Here is an 18,097-nt window from a genome sequence, read left to right on the forward strand (position 1 = left end):
CAGTTCCATCATACATACCTAAAAAAGCTTTTGGCGATATTATCCCAGTCCTTTTGGCGACAACTATGGCTATGCCCGTTTCTAAAAATGGAACCGTAAAGTCCACTGCCATCTGACGTTCCGAGTTGATTTTGATTGATGTTACAACGATTTCTGCTTTCTGATTTAAGAGTTCTGCTATCAGCCCGTTCCAAGTCCCGTTTTGCTGAAGAATAAAATAAGAAAATTCTTTCCTTTTTTACCATATCTGTGTTCATCAGTGACAGAAAATATTCTTGAGGACATAAACTACAGAAGCTTTGACACGATTTATAAACTTGATTTAAAAAGTGGGGACATGATTTAGGAAGTAGATATTGATAGATTTCTGAGACTGATAGGATTTTGATAAAATATGAAATTATTTCTTTTTCTCCTTTACACCATAGCAAAAATCGTATTTTTATAACTCGTAATTATTGCGATAATATAGTACAATTACAGTGAGACTTATAATGTACAGTTTTATGTTTAATTAATTTTTTTCAATTTTTGCAAGTTTATCATGGAACTCAAACAGAACTGTATATAAGTAGCGAGAAAATTATATTACGAGCGTTCTTTAATTTTTTGTAGAAATTTCTTCTCAGTACACAAGTATATTATTAAATAACACAAGGGAAAAATGAAATTTATATTTCGGCTGGAAAAAAAAACTGGAAGTTCGCCCCTAGTTGCCCCAAACCATCACCTCCTACATCAAAAAGCCTCCACACGGTTTTATAAGTAGTCCTCACAGACTATTTAAAAAGTGAACCAGTTGTGCGCATGAACCCAAAACCTTTTATAAAAGTAATTGAGAGAAATTCATCATATATATTTGAGAATTGAATCTGTAGTGGTTGACAAGTGACTAAGGCAAACCAATAATATTCATAAATAAAACAAATTTTTAGTCATATATTTGCTACCACTTTCTTACTTTGTCTAGATTTTGTATTAGGTGACTCGTTCGGAAAGTGAATATCCTTCTCAGTGGTCTGATTGGACTACCTATAAAAAACCGTGTGGAGGCTTTCAGTTATAAGAGGCGTTGCCCCAAACACGCTACTTCTTTTTGCTCAACAACGATCGGCCCTATTGCCAGTTACCACGATTGTCTGTCTCAAGTAGCTTATTAGATATCGATTTATTCTATACCAGAACTTTCTATCTATTACCCTGGCCTAATTATTAGACGAACTAATAAGATTCTATGTAAAATCTTAATTATCAGGGGTTACTTATACAGCTTTATTGTTTTTACGCGGCAGAAACGATTTTGCACTTGTTTACGTTCGTGTATCATTGACATTGCAATGCAATACGTTAAAAATAAATACAAATAGGAAGTATATAGAAAATTTCCTGAATAAAAACCTATTACATGTATGTTTAAATATAAAAGTATAGGACATAAACTCGCGCAAAACATGCAATTATTAAAACACTACAGTGCGTCGAATAATTTGGTCTAGTTATTATAATATACTAATAGAATATCTGATATAATAAATATCCTATATTTATATAATATATCGTTTAATTTTTTTATTTTTATTTCCAATGAGCTGCACAATCGATCTTGCCGATGAGCAGACCCAGTGCGTTCTCCAGAGGTGGTATCTACTCTTTCAGGACCACCACAATGGGTGAGATGCAGTTGGTCATGTTAATTTGGACGTCTAGTTTCTGCCACACTAGATGGCAGCACCAAGACTCTATTTGGATGCTAAAGTGCACTAGGAATTTAATTTTGCCGGAAATGCCAAGAGCCAATAAGGCACTCCAGGGATCTTTTACATGCCGCATAATCATACGACATGGCCGCTGAGGATTTTCTGCATCCCGAAAATCTGGTGTCTGGGCCGGGTATCGAACCCGCAGACTTGGGCTCAGAAGGCCGACGACAAACCAACTGCGCCACCCGGCCACTCGGTTAATCTATTCAATCGTTGAATTTATATTATATATTGATAATTAAGATTTCACATAGAATCTTATAGTGTGTCTAATAATGTCCAGAAAATGTATACCATGCACACTATATATCAACCACTTTTCAACAAAATCTGTAATTCTGAGTGTGAATTACTTTAACTATAATCATTTTATAAAAAGTGCTGCCGCAACTCTCAGTCTGCTAAATTAAATTGCAAAACTAAATTTTTTTAAAGAAAATATTTATTGCTCGTAATAAAAGAAAATTGAATAAAATATTTAAAAAATATGTTCCAGCATATTTTAAGCCGATATAAATCACGCTCTGTCTCAAACATTTTGAGAAATTAATGGCGCGTGGAAAGCTACTAAAAAGAATATACAGGCATTTACAGATAAAAAAAATTGCACCTGAATCTTAAACAGGATTGAATCAAATTCCTGGATCGAAATTGTGATTTGATGGACATATTTTCTGAAAAGTTTTACTTCATAACAAGCTGGGCAGATATTTCCAAACACTAAAGCGTAAAGATAAAATGGCGAAATACAAAGAAATAAAATGAATTCAGCTTTTAAAATAAATAAATGGAGACGAAATTTTTGAAGAAAAATTGTCTAAAAAGTGACATTTTTAAGCCGAACAAAAATATGAAAGAGCCCAGAAATGAAATTTTCCGAATTCTACTTCTTCTATAGATGATAAAACCATTGCCTTAGAAAAAACTATTTTCTTAAATGTTTAAGTTCGTTAAGATTAAGTTCGTTCGTTAAGAAGTCAAAGTGGCTTGTAATTAGAGAAACATATATGTATATTTATGCAAAAATGCATTTCCCGTTTACTTACTCAACTTGAAATAATACTTAAGTGTAATTCATCATATTTTAATTGCAAAACTTTAAACATTTTTGTTAGGTTTTAACTATAAAGTAAAACTGAAACAGAACACATTGTATATAAATGTTAACAGAGGATATTTCAATAAAGTATGCATTTTATTAAGAAAAACACAAATGTTAGAGAAAAGAAGTTTCTCTCCTCATGATGTTTATTTGTAAAATGAATATATTGTTATAGCAATCGCAATTTTCTTAAGATAAAAATGAATATATGAACAAAAGAAAGGAGTTAGCTGCTAAAATTTGCAGTTGTAAAAATATGAAAATTTAAACGTGTCCAACTTTAATAGTTGGACAAATCAAACAAAATAAATAATAAATTCTGTTGAAAATCAAAGTGCAAAATTAAATTTAATTGCATTCGTTAAAAAAAGGAGCTTAAAATAACTTTAACTGTAAATATTTTTTTTTTGCAATAAACGGGCAACTTCAATTTAATACTTATTGTAAATTGCTTCAAAATACTTATAATAAAGCGGCTTAAGAGATTTTATAAGAACTCTATTTGTAATTAAAATGTATAATTATGGAAGGAAAAACATTCAGGAGTCCGTTTGCTCATGCATCTAACCTTTAAGTCACTGTTTTTGTTTTCTGTCATTTCTCCAAGATATCTTATGTTTCTAATTGGATAGTACTTGACTATGAAAAAACTGTCACATCTTACCATAAAAATCTGAAACTAGCTCATAATCCTTTCTGAACTGTACAACATTTATTAACAATGTGAAAGGATTTTATTTCTTAGAAGTAAATCTCAGTAAATCATATATATATATATGTATATATATAAATACAAGAAAACACGAAGAAAGTTAAGAAAAACAATAAGTGGCTAAAATTATTTGCGAAACAGGCAATTTATGTTTCTCTTTTCTATTTTATATTTTTTCTTAAATAAACATCTATTTTCTAAAACTATTTATGGTCAATTTTTAAAATTATCCAGCATAATATTACCTTGCGCACATCTATTTCGGGCCCATCCTTGGTAACTAACAAATCAATGCACAGAATAAAAAATCACTTCAGCAGTGCAGTAAGAACGACACTTTAAAACCCTCTTGTTACACTCAATTTGCGCTTTTGGCAATCTTTCTACGAAAACATTTTTAAATCATTCTTGAAAAATTTCCGTCCATGTAAGTTAATCTGATTTCTCTACTCGCTTTATAGTACATTTTTACTGTTTTTTCTTTTTATTTTATTATATTTTCTGTTTTTACATGTTATTTTTACTTATTTTTACTTTCTGTGTTCTATTTTATTTGTTGTAATTTTTATAAAAAAATTTTTTGAGTGTTCCTCACACTATTGTATTAATATATTTTGCTTTGGCTTTATTGATACAATATCAGAAAGCACTCAGTTTTACGGATATAATCGTGTGGGCTGATGAAAAGATTATGTCTTTTTTTCCGGTTTTTTAAATAAAATTTTATCCCTTTTTTTTTAAACTGTTGTTTGTTATTTTTTTACTTATTATTTATTTTCCCCCCTTTTTTCATACGTCTTTAATTTCTCTTTGTTTTATTCTTCATTTTGAGCTTTTATATATATATATATATATATATATATATATATATATATATATATATATATATATATATATATATATATATATATATATATATATATATATATATATATATATATATATATATATATATATATATATATATATATATATATATTCGTATGTAGTATTCGTATGTGAATATTTATAGAAGAATAATCTTTTCGTGCAAGCAAGTTTGTTAGATTTCCAGGCCAACAAAATGATTTTTTGCTTGACATATTAAAGACATTAACAGCAGGACAGTAACAAGATGCAGAATTCTGAATGTATTTGGAACAGATATACAAGAAGAGATGAAAATATTTCGTCCTAAAGATCAACAAATAAAATTCAGAAAAAAATCTTTCAATTAGGTAAAATACAAAAGTTCTTCATGAAAGAATTAATTTTGATAATTGAAGAAGAAACAGAAGAAAATGTTTCCGAATTTATGAGAACCATATTCATTAATATAAGTGATTTCTGTTTTATTTAATCAGATTGCCATTATATTTGATAACGTTTAGTATCTGAGAGAAACGACGGATATCCGAGACAGCTATCTGAAGAAGTTTTTAATATTTGAAAAAAGATGATTATTGGAAAAAGAGTGAAAAAAATCTAGTGTAAAAAAATGCCCTTGCTTGAACTGAACTGAATTAAACGTTTGGTCACCTGAGGCCGATTGCGGTCCTTTACCCATTTATCTTTAACGTGAACTTCGTGTTGTTTCGATGCGGTGGTGGTATGTAAATGAAGTAAAGGAGTATACGTGTGGATAGATAGATGATCATTGAATTCTGACTGTGTAGTTCTATGCAGTAGGGTGATAAGAGCATAATGTAAAAATATGAGGTATAACTTGAGCTAAGCTGATATGGTGAAAATTAGGTTATGTTATGCTATTGATGTCCGGAGTATGATGCATCACTGTAATAGTATGCTGCTATTGGTCTGATGTTCTTGTTTTCAGTTAAATTTTCATATAGGAATATTTCATTAAAATTTCCTGCAGGGCAAGAGGGGCTTTTTCATAAAACTTAATTCAGCTATATGTTTGTCTATTGCTTTTATTTTGAGGTCGTGAATGCCCCTGCTTCTTTTAAAGCCGGATTTTCAGACTCTCAAATTTTAATTTTAAAACTGTAGTTTTAAAAATGTCACGCGAAGAAATGAGTTAACAATAAGAGATAGATAAGAAAGTTGATGGTTATTGTTAATTTCTGATAGTACCTTATAAAAATGCATTACTAAGAATATTAAGCTATTTTCGGATTTTTTTAGTATAACGGCTCTGCGTTTTTATTCCAAAATCAAATCTTTTAATTAAAGATAGAGTTTTTATAATATATCTTTATTTTTACAAATTTTAAAGTGAAATATCCATCCTTATTGTCTCAAAAATGAGCAGGGATGTGATTTCTAAAATAACATTTATCTGCAAATTTGATAATTTTTGTCTCTAAAGTGGGATAAGGTAACATTGATTTTTCTTTACCACGTTAGATACATGATATAGTTATTTTCTGATATAGTTATTTTTGATATAGTTATTTTCCAAGATGATATAGTTATTTTTTGAACGACGATGTTTTTTTGTCATAAGCTAAATGAAAAAAATTGGATTTCACTTTTTTTAATGTTTGAATGGCTATATCTACTAAAAGCATCAATATACCAGGATGGTGTTGGATCACAGAGCTTGTCTTAATAGTTAACTTTTAATATTGAATAAAGAAATTATTGGAGTGCTGCTGTTTAATGAAGATTTTCAGGGTAGTAAAGCGTCAAAATCTTAATTTTTCATTAACGTAAAAAGAGCATAACTCTGAAAAGTAACAATTCTCCTTAAGAACTAAAGCGCGTTCATAACTAGGCAGTGATATACCAATAATATAGCAAAAGAAAGTTTTGAGGTATTATAGCTTTCATTAGATAAACTCCTTAAAACATACTTAAATTTCACTCTTAAAGAAAAGGCCTTGAACTTTAAAAAATTCTACAGGGTCGGTAAATTTTTCAGGAGCTCAAATTTGTGAAGTATTTATTTTTTATAACCTACTTCAATATACAAAAAAGATAAACCAATTAAAAATACAGCTCTCACACATTGTCTGAAGTTCAAATTAAAAGTTTTGGGATGCACAGTAATCTTTTGACAAGTGATTTACTTTGTCTTTACGTTATTTAATTCTAAAAAAGCAAACAAATCGTGGGACACGGCTCCCAGTAGATCACCGAAGTCAAGCATCACTGGGTAACGGTCAGTTGTGCAGCTTTAGTGGGACGTAAATGAAGTACTACTACTAGTAGTATTAAAAAGCATCTTACATTTAAAACTCCCCATTTCCCATCTTCAACTCTATACAAATCATATGAAAATTTGAGGTCTGTTGCAAACTTTTGTAGAAGATCTATGCAAAACCCAGAACAACATTGATAGAAATTAGGATTCTTAATGGCCATAGAATGGTTCATTCTGAAATGAAAAAAAAAAACACTTTCAATATTATGAATTTTATGAAATAAAAATGAAAACGAAATAGTCATTAATAAAAGAATTGCGCAAGTAAAGTCAATAAATATTAATTTTACCATGAAAGAATACATTAAAATCATATAGAAACGAGAGTGTGTGATAAACACTGGGGAACAAGTTTTTTTTTGTTGCATTTATACAAGTACTTGATCATACCTAATGTGTAAGGATTTCTAACCTGAACATAATTTTGTTCAGAACGCTACAGATTTATTTTTCTTCAAAAGGATAGATTCAAATATATTTCACGTAGTAGACTGCCATGTATGTATTTGAGGCATCAAAAATTTGTTACGGTGGGAGAAGTTTTACGTAGTCCAATGTTTTGATTCCCACCGCAAGCTAAACAAATTATTAAAATAAAATAAAGCGTCAATTTATATGAAAACTTTCAGAATTTCAGCAAAACAATGGGTTATTAGCTTCCTCTTGCTCTATTGGGTACCTCTGATTTCTTTTTTCCACCTTTGCTAAGACTTTGACACAAGGCGAAGTGTTGAAAAAGTCCGAAAGGTCGCTTATAGCAACCAATTTTTAATTTTGAGGTTTTTTTAACAGATTTGAAAAGATTGACACACATGAACAGTAATCTTCAACAGAATTTAAAAGCCTAACTATTTACACTACTGGTCATTAAAATTGCTACACCAGAAAGGAATACAAATAACAGAATGATATTTATTGGGCACATGCACTATAGTTGGAAGAACAAATTACTAAATTATCAGGACATTTGGGTGTTTAGATTCTGAGGAATCAGTACTCAGAGCAGCCTCACCTGGCAGCAATAACAACAGTTATTCTCCAAGGAATTGATTCGAGCGGAGATTGAATAGCATTGACTGGCACAGCATTCCATGCAGCTTCAACATTATGCCACAATTTATCGACCGTAGTGACTGACGAGTGGTGGCGTGCCAGTCGATCGTCAACCATTGATCAGACGTTTTCAATTGGTGAGATATCAGGCGAACATGCTTGACAGGACAACAGGCGAACATGTTCTGTGTCAAGGAAGGTCAGGACAGTGCGGGTAACATGCGGCCATGCATTGTAATGCGGAAACGCAGCGTTATCGAAGCCTCGAAGATAAGGCAGAGCGACTGGCCCTAACACATCGGAAATGTAACGGCAGCTGCTCAAAGTGCCGGCAATGCGAACAAGTGGTGTTTGAGACGTGTCCAATGGCACCCCATACCATTTTTCCAGGTGATGGGCCGGTATGACGACATCAAATGCAAACTGCCAATAGGCGTTCTCCACAATGTCGCCACACACGGATGCAGCCATAATGATGCTGTATACAGAACCTGGATTTGTCCGAACAGACGACGTCATGTCATTCCTGCGTCCAGGTTCGTCGTTGATCACTCCACTGGAGGAGCTACTGCCTGTGATGCAGCTTCAAGGGTTGGCGAAGCTATGGTCGCCGTGCCGATAGTCATGCTGCTGCAAACGTCGTCGAACTGTTCCTGCAGACACTTGTTGTTTTGCAAATGACCCTAGTTGTTGACCCAGGGAACGTGACGTAGCTGTAAGATCCCTTAAGGCCATGTGGGTAACATGCCTGTTTTCTCGGTTGTTAGTGATGAGGGGTCGCTGAGATCCAGCATGGCGTACTATATGACCGCCATGAACCCATCAATTCCATACTCTGCCGACAGTCATAGGATCTCGACCAATGCGAAGAGTAATACTTCGGTATGATAAACCGCAATCCCGGTAGGCCACAATTCGACCTCGAATAAACTCAGGCACGTGCTGGTAGGCATTTCTCCTTCTTACACGAGGCATAATAAAAACTTCTTTTACCCAAGAACAACGCTCAAATTCAATTTCTGTATGAGAAACTACTATCAAATCTCTTCTTTTATACACCTTGTAGGTGTCTCCACCCCCGCCTGGTCCCGCAGTGGACTGATCGTTAAGACACGGTTCCCAGCAGATCACCGAAGTCAAGCATCACTGGCTGCGGTCAGTGTGTGGGTGGGTGACCACTTGGATCAGTCTACATAGGGACCGAGGGTGTGTGGTATTGGTCCTCGTTAAACTGTGCTACCGTAAAGTTCTCGACTTCACGCGCAGCTCGTCGGGCTACCGAAGCGGGGGTGCCATCCCCTCCGCAGAGGATCAAAATTGTGATGGCATGTCTTCGGATCATCCTCCGGGATGTTTCCCAGACCGTCGCCAATAGCCCATCGTGCAGCTCTAGTGCGACGTAAATTAACAACAACAACAACCATCCCCGCCTGTTTTGCATGAATGCGCTGATAAGCTAATCATTTGCATACCACAACATGCTTTATCCGTCCTGCGAATTTCACGTTCGTGGTGTGTCGCTTTCCTGGTGTAGCAATTTTATTGGTCAGTAGTGTACAAAACTTGATTTTGACCAGTAAAAGCAAGGAACTTCGCAAACTACTCCGTTTTGAACAAAGGCTGAGAAGTTTAGATCAATCTGAAAATATAATAAAGACTTCACCACGAAATATCTCCTATTAACGCATTGAACGCTACGCTACTTTAACTACATGGCTTGCCCATCTGGCCAAGCGGTAAATACTACAAACTAAATTTGCAAATATTAAGAAAGATTTTGTTAGTTTTTTAAAAGGTTTAGCCCTACATTTCTGAAAAAAGTGGTGACTTATATAGTAATTGTTTAGATATAATGGTGGATTAAAATCTACTAAATTGAATTTATTAAACCAAGAATCACAATTAATAAACTACTACGTAAAAATATTTATTCACTGTCCGGAGCAAGTCGGCATCGCTGTGTATATAAATAGAACTATTTTTGTGTGTTCAACATTGCATTAGTTTTTTAAAACCATTTTAGTAACGATAATAATATTAAAAAAATTAAAATCTTTAAAAATTTACTCGTATTATGTGTTTCTAATAATCTTGCACCCTCTTATACTAATAATCTTGGACTTAAAAATCACTTACTTTAGTTATTAATATGACCCCACCTAACATTTAACGTCTTCCCTAAATTGCTATACAATTCATAATACCATTTTATAATTGCATTTCGAACATTTAAAATATATAAAAGATTGAAAGCTCCTTCTAGTAAATTTTAAATTAATTTATTCTTATTAAATAATTTCGTTAAAAAAATATCTAACAATGTTCTAAAAAACACTTAAATACATTAATTTTAGGTTCAATTGCCGGAATTGAATCGAATTTTTATTGATTTTTTGGTACAACATACATTTGCAGGCTTGTGTGTTCAATTAAGGTTTATAAACCTTTGTCAAGTAGAAAGACAGATAGCACAATGCAGAGAAGAACATCACAAAGAATACGTCCAGGGTTATGGCGGGATTCGAACCCGCCACCTCCACGCCTAACATAGAGCTTGGCGGGCGATACCGCTAGACCAGGGAGGCCTCTGAATCGAACGTTTAATCTATAGAATTATGAAAGTGATGTTTTTATTACATAGCTATTGGTGCTTTTTTCCAGAGTTTTTCTAAATTCTTTCAAACAGCTTGAGTTACATTACATACCAACAGATATTATAATCAGAGATGCCAACTTGCTCCGGACAGCAAATATATATTTTAAAGTGGTAGTTTATCAATTGTGATTCTTGGTTTAATAAATTCAATTTCAGTAGATTTTTATCCACCACTACTTCTAAACAATTCTTAGGCTTACATAATTCACCATTTTACAACACTTACGTCATGCTATACCTTTTGAAAAGCCAGCAAAAATAGTCGAATATTTGTAAAATTTACTTTGTAGTTATTTACCGTTTTTTTTAAATTATTTTGGCGTGACCGGAGCAGTTGGCATCTCTGATTATAACTACAAGCTGTTTTCCGGGGGATTTTATTTTTTATCTTTAAAGTGTCAGCAGAACTTATGCTTTTTCTATTTCTTTCTAGAAATAGAAAAAGCATAAGTGATTTAATTGTTTGCCTCAGTCTAACAAATTCACATATATAAATGCATGATAATGGTGGGGCAGTATGCTCACGTTCTGGAAAAGTAGTTGATTTTTTAAATCTTATTTTTATTGCCACTCGTAAAAATTACTAGCTAGCTTCATCAACCAAAATAATTTTTTTTAAAAAATTTATTTTGCACGATAGTAGCATATTAAAAATTTATATCAGGAATCTAACAATTTTAACTAGTTCCTAGTACATATATAATTTATAAAATTAATAAAAAGCAGCAATTTCTTATCATATGTCGATTTTCGAAGCTCAGAACAAAGATTAGAACTTACTTTTTTCTCCATATGATAGATTACAGTACGACATTTTTAAAGTTCGCAATTAAGCAAAGTAACCCCAGTGTATTGGAAAAAATATTTAGTGCGATATTCTCATTTAAAAAATTCAGTTTCTACCAATTTTTTTATAAATAAAATTTAAAATAATCAAAATATTTTGAATATTAAACGATATTCTTTGTATATCTTTTTCGGAATTCAATCAAGATAGCTTATTATAATATTATTATAAGTTGCTGTTTCCTGATCTAATCATATACATTCGCTTAGCTGCAATTTTCAATTGAGATTATAAGTTGTCAACTGCACCGCTTTCAGCAAAAGCTTTAATAAATTGGTAACGAATTAAATTGTAAAACTGTTAGATTAAGAATAATTATGCTTACTCTTTGAAAGTGTCACCGCGAGACGACTGCAATAAAGTGGTATTATATTTGACGCTTTGAAATTTTGGTGGAAAAATTACTCAAAGTGAAAAATACTAAACTGAAAATGACTTAAATTTCCACTAGAAATTTATTTTTTACAAAGAGGAGCAAGCTGGTGAGTCATTAAAACTTAGTCTATACTTAAACCCAAACTCACTTTCACAGAGATGCCAACTTGCTCCGCTTTGTAAAATAGTATTTTTTTAGTGGTAGCAGAATTTAAGTTTCTTTTAGTTTAGTATTTTTCATTTTAAGTAATTGTTTCGCCACTAAATATCAAAAATTATAAGTATGATATAAAATACATACATTCTTTAACGAGTTTTACTGTATAATCTGCTACCACTTTATTAAACCTATTCAAGAAAGCGGAGCAGTTGGCATCTCTGCTTTCAGTGAGCCAACATGCCCACTATATATGTTTTAAATATTTAAATGTAAAGGTCATCAAAATTAGTTTAAAAGTCATTTTTCCAAATAAGAATAATACGTGAATGCGCAGATTTTGCTACCACATTTAAATCTAAAATTAAAATCTTCATGATAATCCGAGTTACAATCAAATCGCAAAGATGCCAACTTGCTCCGGACAGCAAATACATATTTTAATGTGGTAGTTTATCAATTTTGATTCTTGATTTAAAAAATTCAATTAAGTAGATTTTTATCTTCCACTATTTCTAAATAATACGTAGGTTTATATAATTCACCACTTTATAGTACTTATGTCATGCTCTACCTTTTAAAAATCAAGCAAAAATAGTCTAATATTAGCAAAATTTACTTTGTAGTTATTTACCGTTTTTTTTAAATTCATTTTGGCGTGTCCGGAGCAGTTGGCATCTCTGACATCGTGATAAAACAAGATCTGTAAAATAATATGCTGGAGGAATATATAAGCTGTTCGCAATGTAATTTATTTTGTACAGAGATTAGTTTTCATCTGGATTTACTAATTATTACTTGTTCTGCATCTGCGTATCCCAAAGTGTGGCACGCGTGCTTATGCGAAATATCTCGCAACAAACGAAAATTTCAAAATATTTTATTCAGAAACAAAGCTAGCCATGGAAATTTACGATTACGTCCTTTCCTATTGGCTATTTTTTGCAGAGTTAACATTCAATAATTAGTGGTGTCAACAGTCAGTTGTGATTTTTAACTTTTGTGCAATTTTTTTATCGCAGCAAGAGCAATATCATCCTTCTCACTGATGAAAATAAACTTATTAACAAAATTTTGTACCAAAAAAGAAAAAGAAATTTTTTTTAAAAAAATACGTTCATTTTTTTATTAGTGGTACACAGCCATGCAAAAAATTTAGAAATGGTAGACGAAAGTCATAAATTTGGGACACACTGTCGAATAAGAACATTTGATCTGAAACACATTGTAGTTGTATTTTTGCAAATCTAAGGGAGTTTTATTTTAATTTTTTTATATAGTGATATTGTATTACCAACAATAGAAGTTAATATTGCCCATGAAGGTTTCCGTTAAGTAAAGCATGTGCTTATATAGCTTGCTAGATTTTAACTCTAAGCATCTACTACTGCTTTATTTTCTTCAAGAATCAACCACTATTATGTATTTTCACTTCAAAATACTCAAGTACTTACCCAGCTAGTTTATGTTCAGGCGCAACTCTACATCGAACAGATCTACTAGTTTTACATTCACCAGTCTCATTGTCTGGGGGGAGGACATTGACAAAAGGTGGTTCATCCAGAAAGGTCACTTTTAAGTTGAACTTTTCAGGCACTCCTGGTGGAGGGACTGGACTGTCTCCCGGCCATACGATGTCCTTTATATCCAAACCTGTGTCAGTCCAAACGCCTATCTAAAATACAAAGTTGTGATTACTATTTCAGGTTTACAACTGTGAATACCTGATATATGTTTTCACGCGTAATGAAAATCTTTTACAATCATCCATAATTTCGATTTCTTGCTACATGCGCAGGGATACCAACTTGCTCCACTTCGCAAAAAAAAATTCTACTGGTAACGAAATTTAAGTAGTTTTCAATTTAGTATGTTTCATTTTAAGTAATCTCCCCCAACTATATATTAAAAATTAAAAGTATGATCTGAAATGCAACTTTTAATGCAGTTATCTCGCGGTGACACATCACCTCTTACGTCAAAAAGCCTCCACACGGGTTTTTACAAGTAGTCTGCGCAGACTATTTAAAAAGTTAACCAGCTGTGCGCATGAACCAATTTCTATTAAAAAGTAAGTAAAAGAAATTTGCCACATTTGAGAATTGAATCTGGAGTGGTTGACAAGTAAATAAGACAAACCAATCATATTCATAAATTAAGCAAACTTTTAGACATATATTTGCTACCACTTTCTTATTTTTACTGAGTTTTATATCCAATGGTTCTTTCGTTACCTGATTTACCTGCTTGGTGCAACATCTCCACATCACTCCTTAAAAAACTCAAAATATGCCAGAACAAAATCCTCAGGAAAAATAACAAAAGCAAGATGGTTTATCCGCAATAAAAACATACATCGCGACCTCAACATAGATTTTTTAGATCATCACATTGCAAAGCAAAACTTCAGATTTTTCGAAAAGACCATAAATTGTGACACCGCAGGATTCAACGAAATTTTTACTTTCGAAAACTTAAGAGAAGACATAAACCTCAGGCCGATTGCAGCTCATTTTTGTAGTGACATAATTTTAACTAAAATACTAAATATTTGATTTCCTTTTATTCCAATTACCAGAAAGAACCACCTTAAAGATTAAATACAAGATGAATGGGAAAAAGGCCGCTAATGGCCCCAGGCGCCCAGTTATATTTCGATGATGATGATGATTTACCTTCATTGTGAATCGGAAAACCTATAAGAAACCGTGTGGAGGCTTTCAGTTATGGGAGGAGTTACAGGATCTTTATTCTACAAGTTTTACTTTTTAATATACCACCAATTTATTAAAACTTTTGCTGAACGTGGAGTACTTCCTATCTCTGTATATGTTAGATATAAGAGCAAATAAGTAAACTAACGAGTCAAAAAATCAACGAATAAGTGTACTTAAAAATTTATGAATTAGAGAATAAAAAAAAGTTAAACCATAATTCAATGATCCAAGAAATAAATATATTGGTAACAGATGCAATCAACAGGTAATCAAACTAATAGATGAATTGATAAATCAAAATCAGTATAAACGAATCATCGAGCAAGTGAATCAGTAAAGCAGTGGATGAGCGACTCGTTGAATTGTCGATTAAATGATTTGATGATTCAACGTTTTGCTGATATTGATTCATTGATTCGCTGAGTCTATATAATGATCAGATCATAGAGACTTAAAATTGTTGACTTGCTATCTCGTTTTTTTGCTAATTCATTAAATTGATGATTTTTAATTCACAGACTGATTCCTTAGCTTAGCACAATGATTCATCAATAACCGTTACAATTAGCTCTTCATTTTTTTCATCAATATATTCTTTTGTTCATTCACTGGTACATCGATTCACTTATTTATCAATTCGCTTACTCATTGATTCGGTCTTAGGTTTATTCGACGCCCAGAAGTAAATTTAATATGTTTTAATTTAATATTAAGAAATTATTGGTGTGCTATTGTTTAAAGAAAATTTACAAGACAGTAAAATACCAATAATTTCATTTTTCACTAACATTGACAGAGCATAACTCTAAAAAGCAACAATGTCCCTTGGAAACTAAAGCATGTTCATAACTAGGCAGTGATCTATTAATAATCTATGTCCTAATATATTATTGGTATATCACTAATTTAAAATGTGATTTGGTTACTGATTGTTATATGAATAGAGAAAAAACGTTGACAAAGAAAATTATTGTAAACACTTGAAATAAAATGTTACTAAAGGACTTTCTTAATATCCACTTTATAACAAGACATTACTAGTAAGAACGTGAAGTTCCAAATCAGTTTCAGACATTTGAAGTTACAGAATTGTAAGTACTTCAGCTTCAGCTTCTTAAGAACATATATTCAGATTAATTCAGGACATGTTCATTTACAAAACTGAAAAGATAAAAAACCTGCCATCGGCTTATTCCACAGCTAGAAGTCAATTTAAAGCATCTTAATTTAATATAGAACTCGACTATGTTAAATTAATAGTAAAAAGGCGTTGAAACCGATAACTATTGTTAGTAATTCAAATGAAATATTACTTCAGGACTTTCTTAATCCGCACTTGAAGAACAAGAAATAACTAGTAAGAACGTGAAGTTACAGATCAGTTACAGACATTGGAAGTCACAGAGCTGTTCGCAAGTCACTTTTCTTGCAGGGAAAAAATAATTTCGGCTTCTAACAGGCAGACATTCCAATAATTTCAAAACATTTTCATTTACAAAGCTGAAAAAGGATGAAAATCTACCTTTTCCCAAACACCTTTGTTGTTTAGGTTTAACACTTGCAATTCAACAAATTTTAATGAACCATCCATGTTAAAGCTGATTGGTGGTCCTTGTTTGACGTTAGCTGTCACGTTTCTCAGATACCTGTAATTAGAATACATTTGTAATCAATCTTTATTATTTTTCGAGTTATATATATATATATATATATATATATATATATATATAACTTTTTTAATTTCTAAGCAGCCATTATTTTCTCTATTTTTATTTAGTTATCCACCCCTAACTGCGTATTTCCAGTTCCCTGAATTATACCAGATATTAACACATTGCTGACCGGTCAGGAGTTAACTCGTGTTTTCGTTAGCAGTGATCTCGTAGTGACTATTTTAAAAAGTGGGCGTAATTTTCCTTACTATTCAAGTTTTACTGTTTAATTCTCTACCAATTTATTGTAACTTTACGAAACCTGATATATTTGCAAAACTTGTGGTGTACCATTACGGCCGCTGCAGTGTTTTCGATGTCAGAGTTTCGGCCACACCCAACGTTCCTGCTCCTCCAGCCCAAGATGCATGAAATGTGCCGAAGGGCACTATTCATTCCAGTGCAGAAAGAGCCGAGACTCCCCAGCTAAATGCTGCAACTGCATGCAAAACCACACCTCAAATTTCACTGGGTGCGAGGCCCGTCCCAGTCGAAAGAGAAAAACGACCAAGGACACGCCTACTTCCACAGCCCACAGACTTGTTAGCCTCATCAGTGAACTTAAAGACTTGCTGAAGGACCAAGACGTACTGCATCTTCTCACAACTTTAATCCAGGGGAATTCCCCATACAACTGATGTACTACTGAATCAACTCATGCCTCAACTCATCATGGACTTATTATCTGATCCTAACTTAGAACTTTGAATTGTATATGATCTCTGGACTAAATGCCAAAACAGTATAGATGAATCGGTTAGAAGCGCTTCGCGCTTAACACCGAGATTCCACTCATATCAATCAATCAATGGTGTACCATTATTTACAGAATCAACCGATTGCTAAACACACCAGTCAGAGTGGAAAGCCGCCACGAAATCCAATGCTATAAGTGTCAAGGCTTCGGCCATACACAGAGCAAATGCACCGATAAGCCGGCGTGTATGAAATGCGCTGGTGCGCATTACACCTACAAATGCACGAAACCCCTGAACGAGCCACCATCATGCGTGAACTGCAAGAAAGATCACCCAGCCTGTTTCACAGGTTGCCCAGCCAGGCCAAAGAGAAAGCCCGCACCCAGGAGGAGACAACAACACCAAACTTCTGCCAACCCAGTAGCCAGATTTACTCACATCGTGAGAGAACTACAGGAACTCATGAAAGATGCGGAATTAGTTTCCCTGATCCAGTCCCTCCTCCCACCAACCAAGACTTAGATGAGGAGTTACTGCCAATGATGACGACCACAGATCATCATCTGTGGAATTACTACTATTTCTAAAGCCAATAGTCACCGTCGCCTTAGGGCCCAATTTCGATGAAGAAGTGAGGTGCCCGCATTCGCGGGCAGGTACTTCGTCAAACCACCTATCCAAGCCAAGCCAAGGTGTACCATTACACGTAGGTGATTGGTATACATACGGCATTAAAACTTAAAATTTTTTAAAGTTTATTTATATTGTTTTACTTCCATATTGATTTTCAAAACAATAGCCGGGCACATGGGGGTTATTTTCAGAAAAGTTGCCGGTCAGCAATGTGTTAAGCGGAAATTTGCCAAAATAAGTAAAATGGTTAAAAAAATTCTGGTTAACCTGCGGTCAGAGCCTAGGGTGGCCTCTGTCCGTAAAACTTTGAAATTTGCTGAAAAATGTTTAACGATATTATTATTATTGTAAATTTTTAAGACTTTAATTTGACGTAGATTTCTGGAATTCAACTGGTTTGTTATCTCACAAATATTTTTTTTTACATATATTTTTAATCGATGGTAACTCAGGGATGTAAACTTCTCCGCTTTCTGTGAAACTTTCACTAAATTGGTAGTGAATTAAAAAATAAAACTTGTGGAATA

The 18,097-nt window shown here is 33.0% G+C and overlaps 1 protein-coding gene across 1 annotated transcript in view; it reads right to left on the reverse strand.

Annotated features, from left to right (window-relative positions):
* The window catches only part of LOC107445025 (glutamate receptor ionotropic, NMDA 2B), a 256,192-nt gene that overhangs the window by 32,727 nt on the left and 205,368 nt on the right, over positions 1–18,097 (reverse strand). The window contains exons 7-10 of the mRNA XM_043047036.3: positions 16,050–16,173; positions 13,265–13,485; positions 6,749–6,896; positions 19–205 (exon numbers count right to left, since the gene is read on the reverse strand). Of these exons, the coding sequence (XP_042902970.3) occupies positions 19–205; positions 6,749–6,896; positions 13,265–13,485; positions 16,050–16,173 (680 nt within the window). The remainder of the gene's footprint in view (positions 1–18; positions 206–6,748; positions 6,897–13,264; positions 13,486–16,049; positions 16,174–18,097) is intronic.

This window comes from Parasteatoda tepidariorum, chromosome 5 (genome assembly GCF_982258835.1).
Source record: "Parasteatoda tepidariorum strain Cologne lab strain chromosome 5, Ptep-v5.0, whole genome shotgun sequence".
Taxonomy (NCBI): Eukaryota; Metazoa; Arthropoda; class Arachnida; order Araneae; family Theridiidae; genus Parasteatoda; species Parasteatoda tepidariorum.